The 22,252-nt window shown below is 43.9% G+C and overlaps 1 protein-coding gene across 1 annotated transcript; it reads left to right on the plus strand.

Moving 5' to 3' along the window:
* Positions 1-388: 388 nt before the first annotated feature.
* LOC146989236 (lipoamide acyltransferase component of branched-chain alpha-keto acid dehydrogenase complex, mitochondrial-like) lies at positions 389-22,252 on the plus strand. The gene is made up of 11 exons (XM_085775201.1): positions 389-499; positions 1,529-1,661; positions 2,991-3,066; positions 4,140-4,321; positions 5,545-5,672; positions 8,282-8,537; positions 10,591-10,757; positions 10,872-10,949; positions 20,693-20,884; positions 20,973-21,044; positions 22,067-22,252. The coding sequence occupies exons 1-11, from the start codon at positions 455-457 to the stop codon at positions 22,232-22,234; spliced, it is 1,497 nt and encodes a 498-aa protein (XP_085631327.1). The 5' UTR covers positions 389-454; the 3' UTR covers positions 22,235-22,252.

Consider the following 22,252-nt stretch of genomic DNA (forward strand, 5'->3'; position numbering starts at 1 on the left):
CTATCTATCTATCTATCTATCATCTATCTATTTTCATTGTATACTATCTATCTATCTATCTATCTATCTATCTATCTATCTATCTATCTATCTATCTATCTATCTATCTATCTATCTATCTATCTATCTATCTATCTATCTATCTATCTATCTATCTATCATCTATCTATTTTCATTGTATACTATCTATCTATCTATCTATCTATCTATCTATCTATCTATCTATCTATCTATCTATCTATCTATCTATCTATCTATCTATCTATCTATCTATCTATCTATCTATCTATCTATCTATCTATTTTCATTGTATACTGTTCCCTGTATACCTATTTGTACTTGACAACTTCTTTTAAATAAAGCTGTTGATTTAAAAAAAAAAAAAAAAACTCTGAGCGCTGATTGGCTGTTCGGAGGGGCGTGCGGCAGCGACGTAGAAGCGGAGAGAGGAAAGATGGCGGCGGTGACCAGAGGTTCGTTCAGTGCTCTGAGGCGGCTGGTGAGTTGAAAAGAAAAACAGAACAAAACAAAACAAAAACAAAACAGATAAAGCTGTAAAAGTTTAACACGGTGACGTGTTTCCGTCGGTCTCGTGCCGACGTCGAGCTGAAGCGATGACATCACTCCGTCACGCGGCCGCAGCCGGCAGCAGCAGCAGCAGCAGCAGCGTCTGTTAGCTGCACCTGCTGCTAACTCTGATGCTACATCTCTCTCAGTTACATTACATTACATTAAAAAAACAAACCGAGTTCACTTCATGCACGCGCACCTGCGTCCAGGTGGGTTTAGAGAGTGACGTCACAGCGTCGCACCTGGAACAGCGTGAAGCAGCTGAGATTCTGACGTCAGCTGATGTCTTTTTTTTTGTTTTGTCTGTAGTGTTGTTGTTGTTGTTGTTTCATTCTTACTGTCTATCAGTTGAAGTGGCGTTGGTTAAAGGGATAGTTCAACATTTATTCAGATCCTACTAAGTGAAAGATTCTCTTCCCTTAAAGGGATAATTCAACATTTAGTCAAATTGGCCCATTGCCATAATCCCTATAGTCATAGCAGTAGGTTCATCACCTTTTATTATCTGGTGCATGTTGTTTTGAGATCGGCGGGGCAGAGCCGTGAGCTGCTCAGAGCTACGCTACGGAGGCTCATTATGGGATTTCTTTGGTTTCCCTCATCATCAAACTCATCAAATACACAATCCAACAACTCCACAACGCTCTGGTGGACAAGTTGTGAGCTGCACATTCACCACACTATGAGATAATAACACAACGTTACCAGACAGAGTTGTTTTAGAGGGAAATGCAGCCGGAACTACATTCCAGACACGGCTGCTGGGCGGAGGGATTTAAAAAGCGCAAGTAGTTATGAGTATTTATTTGCTTCATGTGTCGTAATGTTACACAATTATACGTTATTATTTCATAGCTATCCCTTTAATGTCAGGCTACAAAGAGTCCAGGTGTCTGTACCTGACCAGCTGATGTGTGTGTGTGTGTGTGTGTGTGTGTGTGTGTTCTCTCCCGGTCAGCTGACTCAGCAGTACCGCCGCCGGTGTTTCCGGCTGCAGAGCTTCAGACCGGTCCGGACCGCTCCGCCGTTTGTCTCCACATGTGACCGGAGCCTCCAGATGTTCAGCAGGAGGACGCTTCACTCCACCGCGGGTGAGTCCAGAACCAGAACCAGAACCAGGCCTGGACCTGGACCAGACCTGGACCCTGGTGGTCTTCAAACTAAAACCTTCTCAGTTCATTCTCAGGGTTTTCTATTTTATTATTTTAAAGGGACAACGAGGAGTTTTGGAAAAGCGAAGTGTTTTCACCACCACTAATAATAACAAAATAACGATAGAGACAAAACCATATATTTATCGAAAATGGGCCCATTAACAAGTGGAAACGTAGATTCATCCACATTAATATGAGACTTTTTTATAACCAAATAAAAACTCCTCATTGTCCCTTTAACACGTTTGACAGATCTGGTTCGTCCAGATTCAGGTTTTCAGGAATTGAGGAAGTCGTCCGGTGTCGAGTATCCTCCTGGTTTCTGCTGATGGACTCAGAGAATCCAGACCAGCAGGTTTTTATGACTCGGAAGATTAAAATCTGTGTTTCTGTCGGGCCCTGGTTCTGACTGAGTCGTCAGGCAGTGATGATGATGATTATGGGATGCTTCCCTCCGGCCGATACCGATCATAAACCTGCCCATACGGACACCGACCGCTAACTGGATGAGAGAATAATAACCCTCCATGTCCTGTATTTATGATCTTGTGCATCACTTGAAGAAATAAAACCATTTATACTGAAATAAGTAAATACAATCAAGATTTTAAAGGAATAGTTCACCAGAAAATTAAATTCAGTGTATTAGATTAATAGGGCCCGACACAGAAATGTCCATAAAACTACACAAAAACCATTTTATATTCCTCCTTACTGCTTGTTCGCCGCAATCCAAATGTCCTGAAGGGAGATAGTCCAGAGTTTACACTAAACTATGTAATTCAGGACATTTTTACAGCCTAAACAGTCCTGGATTGAATTTGCCTGGGGCGCGCTCTTGTGTTCACGCGTTGCACGTGATGCATCCATTTGCGCTACGGAAGCCGCCGCAGACAAAATTTGTCTTATTTCTTTAAAAGTATCAAATTGCAGATCCCTCTTGTTTTTGTGTGTTTGCTCGGTCACTCAGCGGGATGTAAACACCGATGTGTGGTTACTGTCCTGCCACTAAGCAAGCGGCCGTCCGCTACGTAGTGTTTGGGATTCAGACAGGTGAAGCTGCTCCCACTCGGTGGTTGAACGCTGTGTGTTTCCTGATCTGCGCTTTGAGAGCGCGACGATCAACAATCGACCTGTTCAGGCTCCAGATATCGGCCGATTGATCGGAGCATTCCTGATGATGATGATGATGATGATGATGATGATGATGATGATGATGATGATGATGATGATGATGATGACGACGTCGCTGTGTTTCTCCTGCAGTGAGTCGAGGACCCATCGTCCAGTTCAAGCTGTCGGACATCGGAGAGGGGATCATGGAGGTGACGGTGAAGGAGTGGTAGGTACCAACTAAAACTTTAACGAAAACTTTCTATTACAACCATCCTCAATGCCTCGATTGTTTTCCTTTTTAACCAAATAATTATCTTATCTTAACTCAAATTCAAACTCTCAGTCAGGTCTCTGGTTGGTTAGTTAGAGAATAAACAGGAACCTGTGAAGGACATGATTATGTATTGCACTTAGACATTCATTTTTATTATACAAGAGTAATATGGTACATTCTTAGTTTAAATAACTAAACACATAGTTAAAGGTAGGCTACGCTAATGGAGTTTTTACTACTATGACAAACATCCTTTTGCAAAATCTATCACAGTAAAACAAAACTGTCAAATTACATCAAAAGACTAGAATGAGACTAAAACTGATTTCCACCGATTTAACCCTCTTGTTGTCCTTCTGGGTCAAATTGACCCAATCTGTTCCCTTCCTCCATCCTTCCTTCTTTCCTTCCTTTCACCCTTCCTTCTTTCCACAATCCCTTTTCCCTTCCTTCTTTCCTTCCTTCTTCCTTCTTCTTCCTTCCTTGAACGAATCTGTTCCCTCCCTCCCTCCATCTTTCGTTCGTTCGTTTGTTCGTTCCTTCATTCCTTCCTTCCCTACGTCCTTACTTCTTCCTTCCTTTTTGACCCAATTGACCCAATCTGTTCCCTCCCTCCATCTATCTTTCCTTCCTTTTTCCCTTCCTTCTTTCCTCCCATCTTTCCCTTTGTCCTTCCTTCCTTCCTTGACCCAGGAGGACAACAGGAGGGTTAAACTAAATCCAGTCTATGGTGAGTGACTCAGACTAAAATGAAAATAAATATTCTTGTCAAAATGGACACCACAGAACAAACACAAACACTGAGACCAGTGAATCCACCACAGACCCATTAGACCAGTTCAGGTCCTGGTGCTGAGACCAGTTCAGGTCCTGGTCCTGAGACCAGTTCAGGTCCTGGTCCTGAGACCAGTTCAGGTCCTGGTCCTGAGACCAGTTCAGGTCCTGGTCCTGAGACCAGTTCAGGTCCTGGTGCTGAGACCAGTTCAGGTCCTGGTCCAGCTGAGCCCGGTGTGTGTGTCCCTCAGGTACGTGAAGGAGGGGGACAAGGTGTCCCAGTTCGACAGCATCTGTGAGGTCCAGAGCGACAAGGCGTCCGTCACCATCACCAGCCGCTACGACGGCGTCATCAAGAGGCTCTACTACGACGTGGACGCCACGGCGCTGGTGGGGAAACCGCTGGTCGACATCGAGACCGAGTCCAGCTCAGGTGAGACCGAGTCCAGGTTTATGTTTCTCTTAGCGGATTCACACTGGCACGGTTCTGGTTCTGGCTCTGGTTCGGTTCTGGAGTCTCAGGCCTGGACTACACGTATATGGATATTTTTTTAAGCGGATATTTTCGTCTTCGTTTTAAAAAAAAACTCGGTCCACACAACAGAAATATCTCTGTCCATATAAAGAGGCAAAACTGGTAAACGATTTCTCCGTTTATGTGGGTGAATTCGCTGTGTTCGTGTGGTTGAGAGGTCCAATTGGACAGAAAAATGTGCGTTTAGAAATATATCGTATTCGTGTAGTCCAGGCCTCAGAACCTCGGTGCCGTCTGGCGAACCAGCAGCTTTCACACCAGTTTAAGTGGAACCAAAGTGGGAGGACGTCATTCCGCGTCACACAGGCGGAAGTAAACACAGCAACGGCTCTTTCCGAAACAGCAAACTACCGTACTATTTACTTTTAATATTTTTTCATGCGAGAAAGTAACTGTTAAGATCCCAAATATACGGCCAGTTTATCCAAATGACGGCTGTTTAGAAGTCTTCTCCAATGTTTTTCGGAGAAGTGAAGCTCCGCAGCGACCGGGACATCACAGAGACAGCAGCCGCTCTGCAGAGCTGCTCGGCCGGCCAACCTCCGTCGTCATCCCGGGAGGGAGAAAACGATCGCTAATTAACTTACCCGCAGGTTTTTAGAGGTTTACCACCGGCTGGTTAAATTATGTTTAGGAGATAAATGTTGGTCTCATTGATGAAATCTAACAATTGTGGCAGTAGCATTATTTGTTTGAATGAAAAGTGAAGCTTCCCGTGTGGACAGAGCAGCGCTGCCTCGGGGCTCTGTCTGTACGTAAGTTACAGAAATCGCCACATTTACATCAATAAATAAATGTTTTACAATGAACCGATCAGTCTGCATTAAGTTTTATTTTACTAAGCTATACTGTATATAACATGGTTACGGTTTCCTGCTGCTTTCCTGCTTGTCTTAAGTGACTTGCCCACTGATGATGTCACGGTTCGCAAGGAAAAACCAACTATTTTTTGGTTCCGCTGCGAACCGACTTTTCAGGTTCCGAACCAATTATTTTTCCAGTCTGAACGCGCCGGCCGGTTCAAAGTTGCGTTCGGGAACCAGTGTGAAACCGCTATCTGTGTTCTGTTTGTGGTTCTGGTTGTGGTTCTGGTTCTGACCGGACGCTGTGTGTGTGTTCAGAGGTGATCCAGGAGGAGGACGTGGTGGAGACGCCGGCGATGGCGCGGGAGGAGCACACACACCAGGAGATCAAAGGTCACAAGACTCAGGCCACGCCGGCCGTCAGACGCCTCGCCATAGAGAACAATGTGAGTCCGTCCACGTCCACGCCGGTCCGGTCGTTAGGACTGAGACTGGTTTTAACCCTTCACCTGCTGGGATGTGCAGAGTATTGATACTGTAACAATGTATGTCTCAGGCTGTCTTTACACTGCATGGTTCAAGTGGCCTAATTCCGATTTTTTCCTCTCATGTGGCTCAGATCGGATCTGTAACATGAATGTGTAAACGGGAAAAATGCGCATGGAATCGGATATTGTCAGATCAGATTCAGGCCCCTGTTATATGTGGGAATAAATCAGATACAAACCGGATATTTGCCAATACGTCTGCAGTCTAAACAGACAGATCGGATCTTTCCTGGCAATGCGTGTCATACGTCATCAATGATAATATTAATTCTCATGCCCACGCGTCTCGCTGAACCTCTGTAGCCCGTGATTGACACATGGGACTGACCTGGACTACCATGGCCAGCTGTGGCCAGCTGTGGCCAGCTGTGTTTCATTTTGATGGTGTCATTTATATGTGGATCGAGGGCAAGAGGGAGTGTGAAAAAAGAGAGCACGCGAGATAAACACCAGATTTCACATTTTCCTGCCGGCAAAATCTGAACCGAGCCGATTAGAAATCAAGAGAGGAAAAACAAACTGTGTCCAAGAGGCTTTGTCCCGGCTTCACGAGAGTGACGGAGGATCGGGCGGTGGCACAACAAGAAGTTACAGCAGTAACGTCTGCAATTTCATTTTGAAAGGAGGGAAAACAGACAGAGCTCGAGCAGAGAAGTGAAAGATGTAGAGCAGAAGAGCCTTATTGTATCTTGTGATAGAACATAGGCCTCCCCCTCCAGCTATTTCATTTTGTACGATTGCGGCCACCTCCTCCAAGTTTGTGTGTTCAATGTCCTTATACTTCTGACCACACCGTGTTTATGAGCCAAAAGAGAGAGAATATCCTCATTACTCAAGCCGATTCTGAAGTAGCCTACAGCTTAATCAAGGCATCTGTAGAGGAAGCCATGGCCACAGACTATATACTTTGATAATTTCTCAATTTATTTATTTTTATACCTGGCCCTTTTTTTTTTTGCCTGGCTTTTTTTTGTTTTTCCTTCGTCTGACTTTTTTTTTTTTTTTTTGACTGGCCTTAATACTCCTTCGTAAATTTGTGCTTGATTATGGGACCTTGATATTAAAAAGTTTGAGAACCACTGTCCACTGATTTCTCACTGGCTTTGTTGAAAATAGGGCTGCCACAAACGATTATTTTGATAGTCGACTAGTCACCGACTATTTTTTTCGATTAGTCGACTAATCGGATCATACGTAAATTGAATGCAAAACATACAGATTATCGCAGCTGCTCTTATATACCATCATTAGCTTTCAGCTTGAAGTGTTTAAGGTATATGCTAACTAAAAATAAAGACAATTAAGATGATAGTTCATTAAACTTTTAATGAAATATGCAGCTTTAACTGTAGCATAAAGTGCAAACAGCTGAGTAAAATAAGGATAAGGCACTGGCCTAAACAACACCAAAATAAATACTTAAAGGTTTTTTAGGTTTTTCTTTCCTTCATTTGTCTCTGGCATTAAACATAGCTACATTTAAATAAAATGAGGTGGACACCTGAAACTAAGGAATTATTCACAATAATAAAGTTTTGGTAGGCTTATCATTCAAATATAACTTGCTCAGTGTAAATAATAGTCGTTCTGTTAAAAAAAATCGAATAGTTTATAAGACAATCGTCTTGTCTGAAAAAATGTAAATGTTCCCTTTTTACTGTCACAGAAGGAGAAACATGGAAAGACTCAACAGAAAGTTCTGTGTGAAACTGTCAAATGAAAACAAGTGAAACTGAGCTGCAGCTCAAACTCTGCAAGGTGCAGACTGTGATGAGAAGCTACCGGAAAATATTGACGTAGATTTACGCCGGGAGAGAAGACTTGCTCGTTAAGATGAGCGCTCATTACGTGACCAGGACGCTGTGACCGGACGCGGTAACGTTCTAGTAGCTATTCTCCAACACCGACTCTCAAAGTCTGCGGTTTTATTTTTAAATGACGAACGGCTGTTTTTCAGTCCGTGATTTAAAACAGTGGAGCGGCGGTACCGCTCCTAGTAGCGCTTCTCATTTAAAATGACTGACGAGAGAGAGAGAGAGAGAGAGAGAGAGAGAGAGGAGCGGTGGCGGCGGGGGGGGGGGGGGGGGGGGGGGGCTACACCGGTGCCGCTTGATGAGGGACAAGACAGGTAGAGAGAGAAAAGAGAGAGAACACCTATGTGTACTGAGTGAGTGAGTGCATGTGTGTGTGGTGGGCGGCTGCGGCGGCGGCGGGTGCGTGTGTGGAAGGTGCAGCAGCAGTTTTGAGAGAAAAACAAAATTAAAAAAAAATTCAACAACGACGCATCGACTATTCAATTAGTTGTCGACGATTTTAATAGTCGACGTAGTCGTGACTAGTCGACTAATCGTGGCAGCCCTAGTTGAAAACAAATGCAGATGGAGGAGAGGAGGGTTAGAGACACAGAGGAGGAGACACCTAACACTTACAACCATTTATTATCCGATGTTACAAATTCAGCCTCGGCAGCTAAAGGGTTAACTGTGTTTTTACCGGCGTGTGCTCAGATCAAGCTCAGCGAGGTGGTGGGGACGGGACGGGACGGACGCATCCTGAAGGAGGACATCCTGAACTTCCTGGCCCGGCAGACCGGCGCCATCTTACCTCCCACTCCGTTCCAGGAGATCCACACTCCGGGTCCGGGTGCGATTCCCGCTGCCGCCGCCACCGCCCGGCCCGCCGGCGCTCCGGCCGCCATCAAGCCCCCGCCCGCCATCCCCAGACCCGTGTTCACCGGGAAGGACGTGACCGAGCCCCTCAAAGGTCAGAGGTCATCTCAGCAGTCAGCAACGGGAAACTGTGACATCAACGTAGGGGGGGGCAATATGGCAAAAATATCATATCATGATTTTTTAAAAATGAAGTCACGATTTCGATTTCATCACGATCTTAAATTGAAAAAAGAAAAACAGACAATTTAGGCCAAAGAACCTTTCTGAACAGATTTTAATCTAAATAGTTGCAGTTTTGAATGGTAGCTTTCAATAAACATGAAAGTAAAATATCAATGAAGACATTACTTTTTGTTTTATTCAACACAGTCATTTTAACAGGATTTTAAGTATATCAAAACACTAAATAGCTGATTCAAAAGGGTCAAATAAAGTAACTGTTGTTATCTCTTTTAGCAAACTTTGCAAATGTCCTTTGTTTGCGCTTTGCAGCATAGAACTGCAATTTATAGAATGAGCCCCAGACGATCCTACGATCTCTGCACTTTGGCAGATCGTCTACACGCTCTAATCCTTCACGATCTAATATCGCCATATCGCCCACCCCTACATCAGCGCAGACTTTAGAGACTCTGAGATTATTGACCATGAGCTGATCAATCAATCACTTAGTCGGTTAGTTCTGGTTCTTTAAAGGGCGTAGGTTTGACCCAGACCCAGATGGTGGTATAAGAATTGCAGAAAAACCTGAACCTTTAGCCTTCAGTAGACTGTGAATACTGTTTTCCTTCTTTATGACCTTTGAGGTGCATCTAGGTGACCACAATTTTACTGATTTAAATTCATACGGGAAGCAAGTTGTTGCTAAAACTGGGAACTTTTAGTTAGGGCCACGGGGCAAACACATCGAAGCACTGTCCTCTGGCTTCTGCAAGACACAAGTCTCGTCTATTGGTGTATTAATCCACGTTTCGATAGGTATTATAGTTTTTGATCAGTCACTGTTTAATGACCATGACCGTATTTGGAGAAGTGTTGAGATTATAATGGGTGTGTATTGGGCGGAATGTTCGTGTCAGAGTGGGAGAAGTTGCCAGAAATTGTCTGAATTTTTCTCTTTCCACGCTGCTCACGGGCACAATTTACACTCTACACACATAATCTTTTCCACAGTTGTAGACAAACTTGTCCTCTCTCTAACAATGTGTTCATCAAAGCAGAGAGACTTACAGAATTTAAACTGTGAGCCTCTCATTGCGGCCAGGTCTCTTGACTCTAATACAAAGATTTTCTGAGAGAAGCAGAGGGGACCCCTGTTTATAACTTGCAAATGTTTCTAAAATATTTACTGTAGAAACACCAAAGTCATATCAAAGTGTTCAGGAAGTCTTTACGACGACCACGGTCTGCTTCTTCTTCTGATAGTAGCTACCGTTTTCTCAGAATCAGCCCAAATGTGAGACCAGCGCAGAGGCAGAAAATCACCCTCTTTTCTCCACGTTTCTGTCTGCCTCAGCCTGGAGGGCCTCTATCGTCATTGGCAACCACCTCAAGTTGCCGTGGTAACCTCTGAGCCTCAGGCCAGAGCCAATCAGAGACCAGTTCTGCTCTGAGCACTGTCTACCACACATTTATGATGCGTTCCAGGCAGGCTTTTGAACCCGTAAGTCACCAGTTACGAGTTACAACTGGGAACTGGGAGTACATCGATCTAGTACGAGTTCACAGGTGGGAAGTTACGAGTTTGACTGTACGTTCCAACGGGTAACCATAGGAACAGGTCGGAAAAACACGAGTTACGGGTTGCCTGGAACGCACCATTAGATCAAGGCTCTGCCAAACACACCAACACACACAACACACTCTCCTCTCTTATCGCCACTACCTCAGTTTCTGTTCAGTTGAAGCTTTTTTCTTTGTTTTTCTGCACTGTTTGATGGGCCGGTGTCAAAAGTGACCAATTTTAAAATGAAAACGATGAATAAACATTAGCTACTTGTTTTTCAATCTACATTAATTTGTATTAGTTTAAAACCACAGGCCGCTGAAAAACGTCTGGCCCAGATAAAGTTCTTGGTTTGAAAATCTGTCCCAACTGAATTGGTAGTTGAATATCCCTTTAACACCAGATTGTTATTGACCAGGTTTCCACAAAGCGATGGTGAAGACGATGACGGCCGCTCTGATGATCCCTCACTTCGGCTACTGTGACGAGGTCGACCTGAGCCGCCTGGTGGCACTGCGGGCGGAGCTCCGGCCCCTCGCCGAGGGCCGGGGGGTCAAACTCAGCTTCATGCCCTTCTTCATCAAGGTACGGGGCTGAGAGGTGGGGCGAGGGGGCGGGGCTTGGCGGGGGGCGACCTTGATGCTGATTGGTCACGTGATGTTTGATGCTGACGTTGATGCTGTGCTCTCATTGGCTCAGGCTGCCTCTCTGGGACTCCTGCACTTCCCCATCCTGAACTCCTCATTGGACCAGAGCTGTCAGAACATCACCTACAAGGTACGACCCGGTCCAGACTGGACACTTTCTACATTGTAGATTCAAACTTTTTCTTTAAGACCCAGTTGTTTCAATCCGTTGTTTTGCCATCCAGGATCACGTAATCCATCTTTACCTTTACCCCAGTTGTTCAGAGCAGATACAAGCTTCTCTAGATGACCAAATCCAGATAATGAGTGTTTTAAATGTGTAAACAACAGGTAGAACAGCAGCATGGAGACACTCAGAGTGGATTTATTTGAAAATGGGATGTTTGTGTTGTTTTCTCTGCTGTTTGTTGTTTCTTCAATGTCGTTTAAACAGCCAGACCTCATCTGACAACTAGTGTTGTCACGATACCAACATGTTGGTACCGGTATCGGTACCAAAATGTTTTTCAATACTTTTCGATACTTTTTGGTACTTTTCCAAATAAAAAGAGAACACAGAAAATATCATTATTGGCTTTATTTTAATAGAAAATCTTAGAACTATAATATATGTATCAGTAAATAATCAGTAAATCAATAAACAATCACTGCTGCTGCAGGATTAAAATTTAAATTTCCATCTATATTAATCTGAACTCTTCCTAAATTAAAACATTAGTGGTCTGTTTAAAAATGAATATCAACTTGTTTTCTTTGTATTATTTGAGGTCTGAAAACACTGCATCTTTTTTTGTTATTTTGACCAGTTGTCATTTTTGGGAGAAATTGTTATCAGTAGTGTGGTGGCAAAAAATGTTGTTCCTTCTATAAAGTATTTAAAAAAAGATGACTGAACACGTCAGCTGTCTTTCTTGAGTTTTAATAAAAAGCATTCATGAATGGAGTCACACACACAACCGAACAGGAGTACAGTCAGTGAGTGAGTGAGCTGAAGAAGTTTAGAGACACGCTATCTTATAGTTCAACAAAGCTTTGAACAGACAAAATATATGGCGCCATGCCTGGCTTCACCCCCTGATAGTGAGAGTGGTAAATCTCCACAGGCACTGTGTCAAAGAGATCCTTCAGGTCCTGACCTCGGGCCTACTCTGTGTGGATATTGCTTCCCCTGATAAGGCCACATAAATTGTCAGTATAGGAATGTTCACCTGAATAACATGTTTGTGCCTTAGTCTTAAAGCACATAACATGCTATACCAAAATTTCCCATTACATTCCACCCTTTTTAGCATTTTTATGCTAAACCAAACAAGAAACAGGAAAATTTTGTACTGAACTACCCCATGACCTTTGGTGCCCTGCCCCGCACCAGCCAAACGCCAGCACCCCCAGTCTCCAACTCGGGAGTTTACAGACCCCAGGCAGAGGACCCCAGGTCACAGGCACAGAAGAGCCAAAACCCCTCCCCTCACTTGACAAGAGGAGGGTAAAAGACTCATCCGTCTAGCTGCACTTAACTTAAGATAAAAGGGGAAAAACCTCGAATATGATGAGGAAAAAATCCCATAATCAATACTAAAATAATCTACTTCAAATAATATGCAGAAGACCCAGAATAACACAAAACAAATCAAATCAAACTGTGAGACTAAAACGTAAGGAAAAAAGATTAAAATCATAACACGGTGTAAGCTGATAAATCAAACATCTCCAAAAACCATGATCGTTGTTTAACTATAAGTAGGAATCACTAACATTGATTACACGAGCGTAATTAGACTAATAATAAAAAAACAAAATGTTACAGTTCTTTTCACACGTCCTGGCACACAGTTCTCCATGAGTTAACCCTTCGTGACAAGGCTAATGCTTGATTCCCTCTCATACATCAACAGGACATGACAGCTCCAATACAGTTCAGAACAACACGCATAAAACATAAGTTGCACATCAGTGAGGAATGATTAAGGCAAAATACAAAGTTAAAGCAACTCATCGTCCTCCCCAGAAGGGGGGAAACCCACTCTACATTCCAGTCCACCACTGATGTCACCAATGGTACGAATAACCAAAAACATGAAACAATCAGAGATATCAAAACTGTGTTTGTGAAATTCAGACTTTCAGTAATCACCGTCATGTCCAGCAGTAGAAACAAAATCACAAGCAATGATAAAATACTACTGTTAAAGATGAGCAAAAACATCAAACCCACACATATAGCAATGCATGAAAACCAAACATGGTGTTTTGTGATTATCCTAAACTGAAAACATAATAAAAAAACAACTTTATTGGTTACATCACTCAATGTGAAAAATTATCAACACTGAATATGGAAACTTAAAGGAGCTCATCCTGCAACTCTGTAGTTCTTGTGAGAGTGAGAGTGATCCTAAAGTCAATGTTTATGAGAATTGAAACCTGCGACCATATCAGGTCACATCTGAAGATGTCCAAGTTGTCGTCCCACATTACCTGTCGCCATCACAGGTTATCCACGTGCTGATGTACCCAGAGACTGCTCTCTGGGTGTAACAGTGAACAAACTGCGCTTCTCTGAGTAGTAGGATTTGTGGTCCTTTGGGAAAAGTGGAGTTGTTCTCAAAACAACTGTGGAAACATTCCAGGAACAACCCTTCAGCCCCTCGTAACTCACCACAGTTGCGTTGAATCCTCAGCCGTTCCTCTGTCGGGTTGTGAGCTACGAGTGCAGGGCCATTTCTTTCTGGGTAAAAGCAATCATTGCCCCCAGAATTTTAGGAAGAGGTGTTCAACGGCACAGAGTTACCTTTCTCATGTGACAGGGCAGCGCAAGCACGGCATCTTGCGTTGGTCAGCACCCTTGCAGCTCTCATCACTGCCCTGCATCCGACGTTGTCCTCCAGCTCGATGTTGTGTTACTCACAGTAACAGCAGATGTCTTCACCAGAGTGCAAAGCGTGTGGTGTAGATTTGTGGTCTGGGTGAGGTGAATCTGTCATGACGTTGTTGCTCGTCCTGCGGTTGTAGATCTCCTTCAGTAACAGCACCGACAGCCACGCGGTGATGGAGATAACCAGCAGGAAACTGGTCGCCACCCTTAGGCCGCACCCGAGCTGCTTACAGGGATGTCATGGTCGTTCACCACGATGTAGTCGCCTGACCTGCGGTCACACAGCTCTGTGTCTACTGGCCCTGTAGGGCAACCTTCACCTGTTGGTAAAATTTATACGAAAAACAAACAACAGGAAAAAACAAACAGACAACAACGAGAATGCACAATACCACATCATTCATCCACACACTGGCCAGTGATTCCATACATACTTCAATCATTCAATCATCAGTCATCCCCCCATTTGACACATGGTTCAACCCATGTGTCACCTTCACACTGGAGGAAAATGTAAACAAGGGAGAAAAACAGCACAGATTGCCCTCGCCCAGAGACAGTCTTATCAAACGGGTGGCGTCTGCCAGTGTCAGCCACAACTGTGGGGATGGAATCAGGGATGTTAGAGAAAAACAACTGGCACAACATGTGTGAGACAAGAAATAGCCTTGAAGCTACATGTGCAGCTGCATTTGTCCTGGTAAGACCTAAAGAGGAAAGGGGTCAATGTCGTTAATGTGGACTTTAGCACAACAAGGTGTTCGTTTGGCATCAGAATTTCATCTAAAAACACCATCTAATGCTGATCATTTAAGTTCCATTGAAGTTGTCTCCATTCACCCCAATGTGTTCAACATCCTGCTAAAATTAACAATCTACAACAAAAAAAAACTGAGTAGAGTATCCTTTAACTCTGGCCTGTGGGAGTAAACAGACATTATGATGGCCACATGGTCACGTGGCTTTCCATCTTCAACTGTTGGCAGGAGAGTAACAGGGTTAAAACAGTACTTGTCAGAAATCATAATCCCACCCTTCTCGTCCACAGTTATGGTCCAAGTCATGAGCAGTCAGGTAGTCCAAGTGTTGGAGGTTTTTTCTGCTACTATTTTAAAGTCACTGAAAAACTGTCGTCAGCCTCCACAGTCGTCAGTGTCACATCTAAGTGACAGGGTCTGAGCTTTTAGGCCTTTCCCATGAGCAATTGCTGCTAATGGTGCCTAAATTACTGCACAATGAACAACCCATTTTCTGCTTGCTTGCCATGGCCAAAGAAAATCATAATACCTGTTTCTTTAAAAGGTTTGGAGATTCTCCGAATTGAAATTTTCTTTTTGAATGAGAGGGATTTTTCCTCTGCTGTGATCACGTGACCCAAAATGTGACCTCTGTGGCAACAAACTGCAGTTTGGACAGGCTGGCCTAGTGCCCCTGTACAGCCAGGTGGGTGAAAAAGCCAGAGCAGCTTTAATGCATCTCTCTCTGGTCTCACATGCAATCCAAATAACCATCAACATTCTGCAACCAAAACGCTCCCCTCTGGCCGCTCCAGAGTCTCCAGTCTGTCCCTCTGAGCAAAGTTATGAATCGTTGAAGATTCACACTGACCCTCACGCAAAACAAGCGGACGCATACAGCGTCCCACCAAAAACAACAAGGCAAAACCAAAATTGACTGTCAAACTACATGAAAGCGTTTGAAAGATCAACAACTAAAAACCCATTTACTATGTGTTGGAATTCAAGACAAAATAGTGTATGGATTCTGTACCATCGGCGCCCTGGCCTGCCCAGCAACATTTACAGCCTGCAGGCCCTGCGCAAATCTCCACTCCACAGGCTCGCCCTCAGGTCGAATCTTATGCACCAGAAAAAATGAGGGTTCTCACTGGAGAACCAGCACATGGCCCAATCACACCAGCTTTCAACAAAGCATCATACACAGGTCTAATGCCTTTAACTGCTTCATGTCTGAGAGGATACTGGTTACAACAGGGACAAAACAGTGTGATGTAATTGTTATAACAACAGGCTCATAGTTGTTTTTAATCAGAACTTCATGCTTACTTTTAGCCCAGAGATGACTGAGAACATCTTTTGATTCCGAGATATTTTCAACAGATTTAAACCGTTTCTTGTCTATGTGAAAATTGGGATAGTCAAAAAGAAATATGATCTCATCCTCAACTTCAACATCATTATTCAACAATGTGCAATTTGCCCTCAGGACTTCTTTAAAGTGCACCTCAGGATCAGCTGTAGCCGTCTAGTTTAAGGAAGCATTTAGCTTCTGTACCCAATTATCCAAGTTTGTACATGCAGGATTCACCAATGAGATGTGTGGTTCAGATTGTTGAGGCAATACATTTAACATTATCTCAAAATAACCTATTTGAATTCAGACAATCCCCGCCTAGACTGCAGCGCGGGCATGTGACGTCAAAGTGTGTGTGTGTGTGCTCTGAGCTGCAGCACAACAGAGCAGGGGGAGAGTTACTTTCCCCCGTAACATGATTTGCGTGTCGGGGTGGTGGAAAAGCATTGATAGTTTTCTACCCTTATCTCACTTATACCCTGTCTAGTGTCCAAATCAAAGATAAACCTAACAAACAAATACAATCCTTTTTCATCAATTTAAAAACTGAACTTCTGTCATAACTAAGCAATGAATGTTTGAAAAATTTCCCAAATTAGGAACAAATGCATTTTAGTGGAGCTGGGTATCTTAAAAAAAAATCAAAGAAAAATGTCCCACCCACACCAACTGTCTACTAATACGTGTCGCTGAATTTAAGCTATTTATTATCAAGTTCACAGCTGCTTAACTAGAATCAGTGGCAGTATCAGTGTTACGGCGTGCAGCATGTGTCTGTGTATCAGTGTGTGTTAGTGTTGGTGCTCTCACGTGTTACTTTCCAGCATGCTCCCAGCCGGCTCAGTGTCTCCACTAGATCCGTCCTGACTCCCGCTCCCACCATCTAGTCAATCCTCTGCTTCCATGTGTGTGCGGCAGTCCCGTGCCCAATGTCCTTTCTTCCCGCAACGAAAACAACAGTCTCTGTCTCCACCACCTCGGCCCACTGCTCCGCGCCCGCAGTCACGGCCTCTGTTTTGCCATCTGCGTCTGCGGTATTCGCGGTTGCGTTCATTGTCTGCAGCCAGCGAAGCCATGATTTTACTTGCTTTTTTATCTGCTGCCCTTTTCTCAGTCCTCAACTTTGTCTCCTTGGCCTTTTTAAAGTCCACTGTCCATGGCCTCAGGTACACTAGTTGTACTTGCCCATCTCCCACGGCCACTTCAATCACGGGCGCCGTCACGTGTCCCTCTGCTCCTGGTTCGGCCGTGGCCGAGTCTGTGATTTTCTTGAAACCCAGGCCCGACCGCGTTGCGGAGCTGAGGTTGTATGGTGGGGGACTCAGACTCAGGTTTCTGAGTGTTTCTTGTAGAGTGGCATATGCGTTTGCCAGATCTGGTGATGTGGTTAAAGATGCAGATGGAGATAATGGCGAGGAGTGGAGTTGTGGAAGCTGAGGTTGAGGGCCAGGTGCAGGCTGAATTTCAGGTGGAGGTGGAGGTGGAGGTTGGTGCTGCTGTGGCTGTGGAGGTGCAGGTGGAGCAGAGTCCAGGTCCGGATCCAGCTTCAGACACTGGGGCACGGTCCTGTTGGAGCCCTGCCTACGCTCTGCTTCATGCATCCACATGTCAAAAGCTTTCCAGTCTATCTCAATTTCCTTTTCTTTTTTATCTTTACTATTTAGTTGCTTTTCCGCCATTATCTGTAATCTCATGTGTAGAAACTCCAGCTGTTTAACGCTGAGGCTTCCTGTTTTTGGAAATTTTAATTCTCTGACCCACAGATCTAATTGGGCTACGGCTTCCTTCCCATAGTTAGTCATCATGTACTTTACATTTGGGGCCTCATAATCTGGTCCCTCGGATGGATTACCTCCAGAGGGTTTGCTATTACCTGCTCCCATGATTATTCTCTCAGACGTTTGCAATTTTACTTAAAAGAAATCAAATTTAGATTTAACTCTTTTACTCACTATTACTCCTTTAATAGTAATAGGAAAAATGTCACTATTAATTATGATTTTGTTTTAAACAGACCAATTTAGGTTACTTTTCTTTAATTACTAATTAATTTACCATGAAAATAGTAGCCTACTACTAAATTTGGATATTTATTTTATTTTCATTTAACAGATTCCAACTTTAATTTACTCTCTTTTTTTTTTTTTTCAGACAGTCAAAATTGTTAAACCGCCCAAAACAGGCAAACAAATAAACTTCTAAGTCTAGTGGTTTCAAACCACAAGAATAAGGACTTGAACCTTATTTTATTTTATTTTTTTCTTTTACTGCTAAGTCTAGTGGACTTGAACCACAAGAATAAGGACTTGAACCTTATTTTATTTTATTTTTTTCTTTTACTGCTAAGTCTAGTGGACTTGAACCACAAGAATAAGGACTTGAACCTTATTTTATTTTATTTTTTTCTTTTACTGCTAAGTCTAGTGGACTTGAACCACAAGAATAAGGACTTGAACCTTATTTTATTTTATTTTTTTCTCTTACTGCTAAGTCTAGTGGACTTGAACCACAAGAATAAGGACTTGAACCTTATTTTATTTTATTTTTTTCTCTTACTGCTAAGTCTAGTGGACTTGAACCACAAGAATAAGGACTTGAACCTTATTTTATTTTATTTTTTTCTCTTACTGCTAAGTCTAGTGGACTTGAACCACAAGAATAAGGACTTGAACCTTATTTTATTTTATTTTTTCCTTTTACCGCTAAATCTAGTGGACTCAAACCACTAGAATAAGATCTTGAACCTTATTATTTCCATGAGGTTTACGGCCCTCAGACCCGAGGATTACGGCCCTCTGACCATCTAGATTCTAAAACCTAGGACAAGCCTGTCCTCTCAAACACCGTGTGTCATCCTTCCGCTGGGAGAGATATGGTGCCCGGCACGTCTGCCGACTCTACTTTTAAATAGTAGGCAGAGAGGCAAACTTTGCGCAATTCGGCCTTTTTCTTTTTTCGAAACTCACCAGAAAGAAGCAGCGAGGTGTTTTCCGTAGCCACCGAGTTCATTGGACCCCAACAGTGAGGGGACTCTCGGTCCTCCAGACGTCAGGCCCTCTTCTCAACCTTCTTTTGTGGGGGAGTTTGAGGTTTTCCAAGAGCCCAAGCCCTTGTCGTGCACACTCTAAGCACCTTTGGTCCAGAACCAAAAAATCCGCTCACAGATGGGGTCCCTTCGTGGTCGCCAGATTGTGGTGGCAAAAAATGTTGTTCCTTCTATAAAGTATTTAAAAAAAGATGACTGAACACGTCAGCTGTCTTTCTTGAGTTTTAATAAAAAGCATTCATGAATGGAGTCACACACACAACCGAACAGGAGTACAGTCAGTGAGTGAGTGAGCTGAAGAAGTTTAGAGACACGCTATCTTATAGTTCAACAAAGCTTTGAACAGACAAAATATATGGCGCCATGCCTGGCTTCACCCCCTGATAGTGAGAGTGGTAAATCTCCACAGGCACTGTGTCAAAGAGATCCTTCAGGTCCTGACCTCGGGCCTACTCTGTGTGGATATTGCTTCCCCTGATAAGGCCACATAAATTGTCAGTATAGGAATGTTCACCTGAATAACATGTTTGTGCCTTAGTCTTAAAGCACATAACATGCTATACCAAAATTTCCCATTACAGTAGTTTATAGAATGAAACACAAACTATCATTTTACTCAAACACACACCTATTGTTTCCCATACGTTGACCAGTGTGTGGTGCAGTGTCACAGAATCAAGACCAAGACACAAATTGATTCTGCACAGAGAGAGAGAAGCGAGCATGCATGCCAGTGGTGTGCGGTAAAAATGAAACTTACCAACCAGCAGTGTTTCCTATTAATTAACGAGTCTGTGGCGGCCCGTCTCTCACGTGCGCGCTGGTGCACACACACACACAAACACGGTCAAAGTTTGCTGATCCGACTAAAAAGTTCTGATCAACACAAACTGAGGGTTTGATCCAGATTAAAACAGAGACTGGATCACGTGATCTGGTTTTAGTTTTTGCAATAACCCGTTTTCAAGGTTTTATCCGATCAAACTGGGCACTTTTAGTTAGTGCCACGGGGCAAAGACAGCGAGGCTCTGTCCTCTGACTTCTCCAAGACACAACACTCGTTTATTGGTGTATTAATTCACGTTTTTTGATAGGTATTATAGTTTTTGATCAATCACTGTTTAATGACCATGATCATATTTGGAGAAGTGTTGAGATTATAATGGGTGTGTATTGCGCAGAATGTTCAGGCTAGCATGGGTGACATCATTTTTCTCTTTCCACGCTGCTTTCAGCCACAAATTACACTCTACACACATGATTTTTTCCACATTTGTAGACAAACGTGTCCTCTCTCTAACAATGTGTTCATCGAAGCAGAGAGACTTACAAAATTTAAACTGTGAGCCTCTCATTGCGGCCAGGTCTCTTCCTGCCGCCCATTGACTCTAATACAAAGAGAAGCAGGAGGGACCCCTGTTTATAACTTGCAAGTGTTTCCAAAATATTTACTGTAGAAACACCAAAATCATACCAAAGTGTTCAGGAAATCCTTACGACGACCACGGTCTGCTTCTTTTTCTGATAGGAGCTACCATTTGGTCAGAATAAGCCCAAATGTGAGACCAGCGCAGAGGCAGAAAATAACCCTTTTTCTCTACATTTCGTATGTTTGTGTCACTGAAAACATCTGGCCCAGATAAAAAAGTTCTTGGTTTGAAAGTCTGTCCCAACTGAATTTGTAGCTGAATATCCCTTTAACAGCAGATCAGACCTGTTATGTGTCAGATAATCATTAATCAGTTGTCATTGATCAGGTTTCCCAGAATCCGATCAGATCACTGGGTCTGGATCAGTCTGACCCGGTTACTTCACATCATTTATATCTAATCACCTTGGTGTGTCTCTTTGCCCTCAGGCGTCTCACAACATCGGGCTGGCGATGGACACGAGTCAGGGTCTGCTGGTGCCCAACGTGAAGAACGTGCAGCTGCTCAGCGTGTTCGACATCGCCCAGGAGCTGAACCGGCTGCAGACGCTCGGCGCCGTGGGGCAGCTGGGAACGTCGGAGCTGACGGGGGGAACGTTCACCCTGTCCAACATCGGATCAGTGAGTCCAGACGCCGCCGCTCTGAGGACGGAGACGGACTCTAGACCCGCTCTAACCACAACCTGTTTCCTCTGTGTGTGTGTTGTAGATCGGAGGGACGTACGCCAAACCAGTCATCCTCCCTCCTGAGGTCGCCATCGGAGCGCTGGGGAAAATGCAGGTGAGTTCCAGACTTTCCCACGACCCATGAACACACCACAGAGGTCAAGGTACTTAGATAAGCCAAGCCCCGCCCCCTTCCTGTGTGTGTGTGCAGGGTATATAATAAAAAAAGAAAGAAAGGTAATTAGAGTTTAAAGGGATAGTTCAACATTTTGTCAAATTGGCCCATTGCCATAATCCAGAGCAGAGCCGTGAGCTGCTCAGAGCTACGCTACGGAGGCTCATTATGGGATTTCTTGGTTTCCCTCATCAAACTCATCAAATACACAATCCAACAACTCCACAACGCTCTGGTGGACAAGTTGTGAGCTGCACATTCACCACGCTATGAGATACTAACACAACGTTACCACACAGAGTTGTTTTAGAGGGAAATACAGAGACTGTTGATGAAAAACTGTCCCTGAAGGCAACGCGCATCAGTGGTTTTGCATGAATTTACCTCCGTCCAATCAGGAATCACAAAAACCACGCCCCCATTGCTCGACTCCAGCGTGTGCTTCATTGCAGCTGGAGACTGTTGTATGTATTGCACCACAAGCAGAGCGATTGATGTAACAGAGGGGCTACAGCAGGCTGCCGCTATCATGCTCTTCTATGGGACAGACAGCACTGAGCTTGCTTTTGAATGGTAAAATATTAAAAAATAAACCCTATAAGGTACATTTACAACTGTTAACTGAATTATTGTACATAATGTCAGTTCTCAAACAAAAGGCAAAATCTTTTTGCTTCATGGTTTTATTTGTCACGCCGAATTGAAGATTAGCCTGCCCTACAGTAAAAATGGCATAAAATAAAGAGTAAAGCAATATATTAAGCGGTAATATATGTATTTAAGCATCAAAGATGTTCAATCAAACCAACAACGTTCAAAACACACAGCCATTCTCACAAGTATAAAGTCCGCTAGCTTAATGCTAACGTATAATGTAAAACCTCATAGACGGGCTAACAGAAATTAGCATCGCATTTCGCGGCAACCGACTAATGTGTGTGTGTGTGTGTGCGCGTGCTCAGGTGCTGCCCCGGTTCGGCGCCGGCGGTCAGGTGGTCCCGGCTCACATCATGGCGGTCAGCTGGTCGGCGGATCACCGCATCATCGACGGCGCCACCATGTGCCGCTTCTCCAACCTGTGGCGGGAATACCTGGAGAACCCGGCCAGCATGGTGCTGGACCTCAAGTGACCGGACCCGACCGGATGG

Source organism: Trachurus japonicus, chromosome 4 (assembly GCF_045865225.1).
Source record: "Trachurus japonicus isolate A0001 chromosome 4, Traja_1.0".
Lineage (NCBI taxonomy): Eukaryota > Metazoa > Chordata > Actinopteri > Carangiformes > Carangidae > Trachurus > Trachurus japonicus.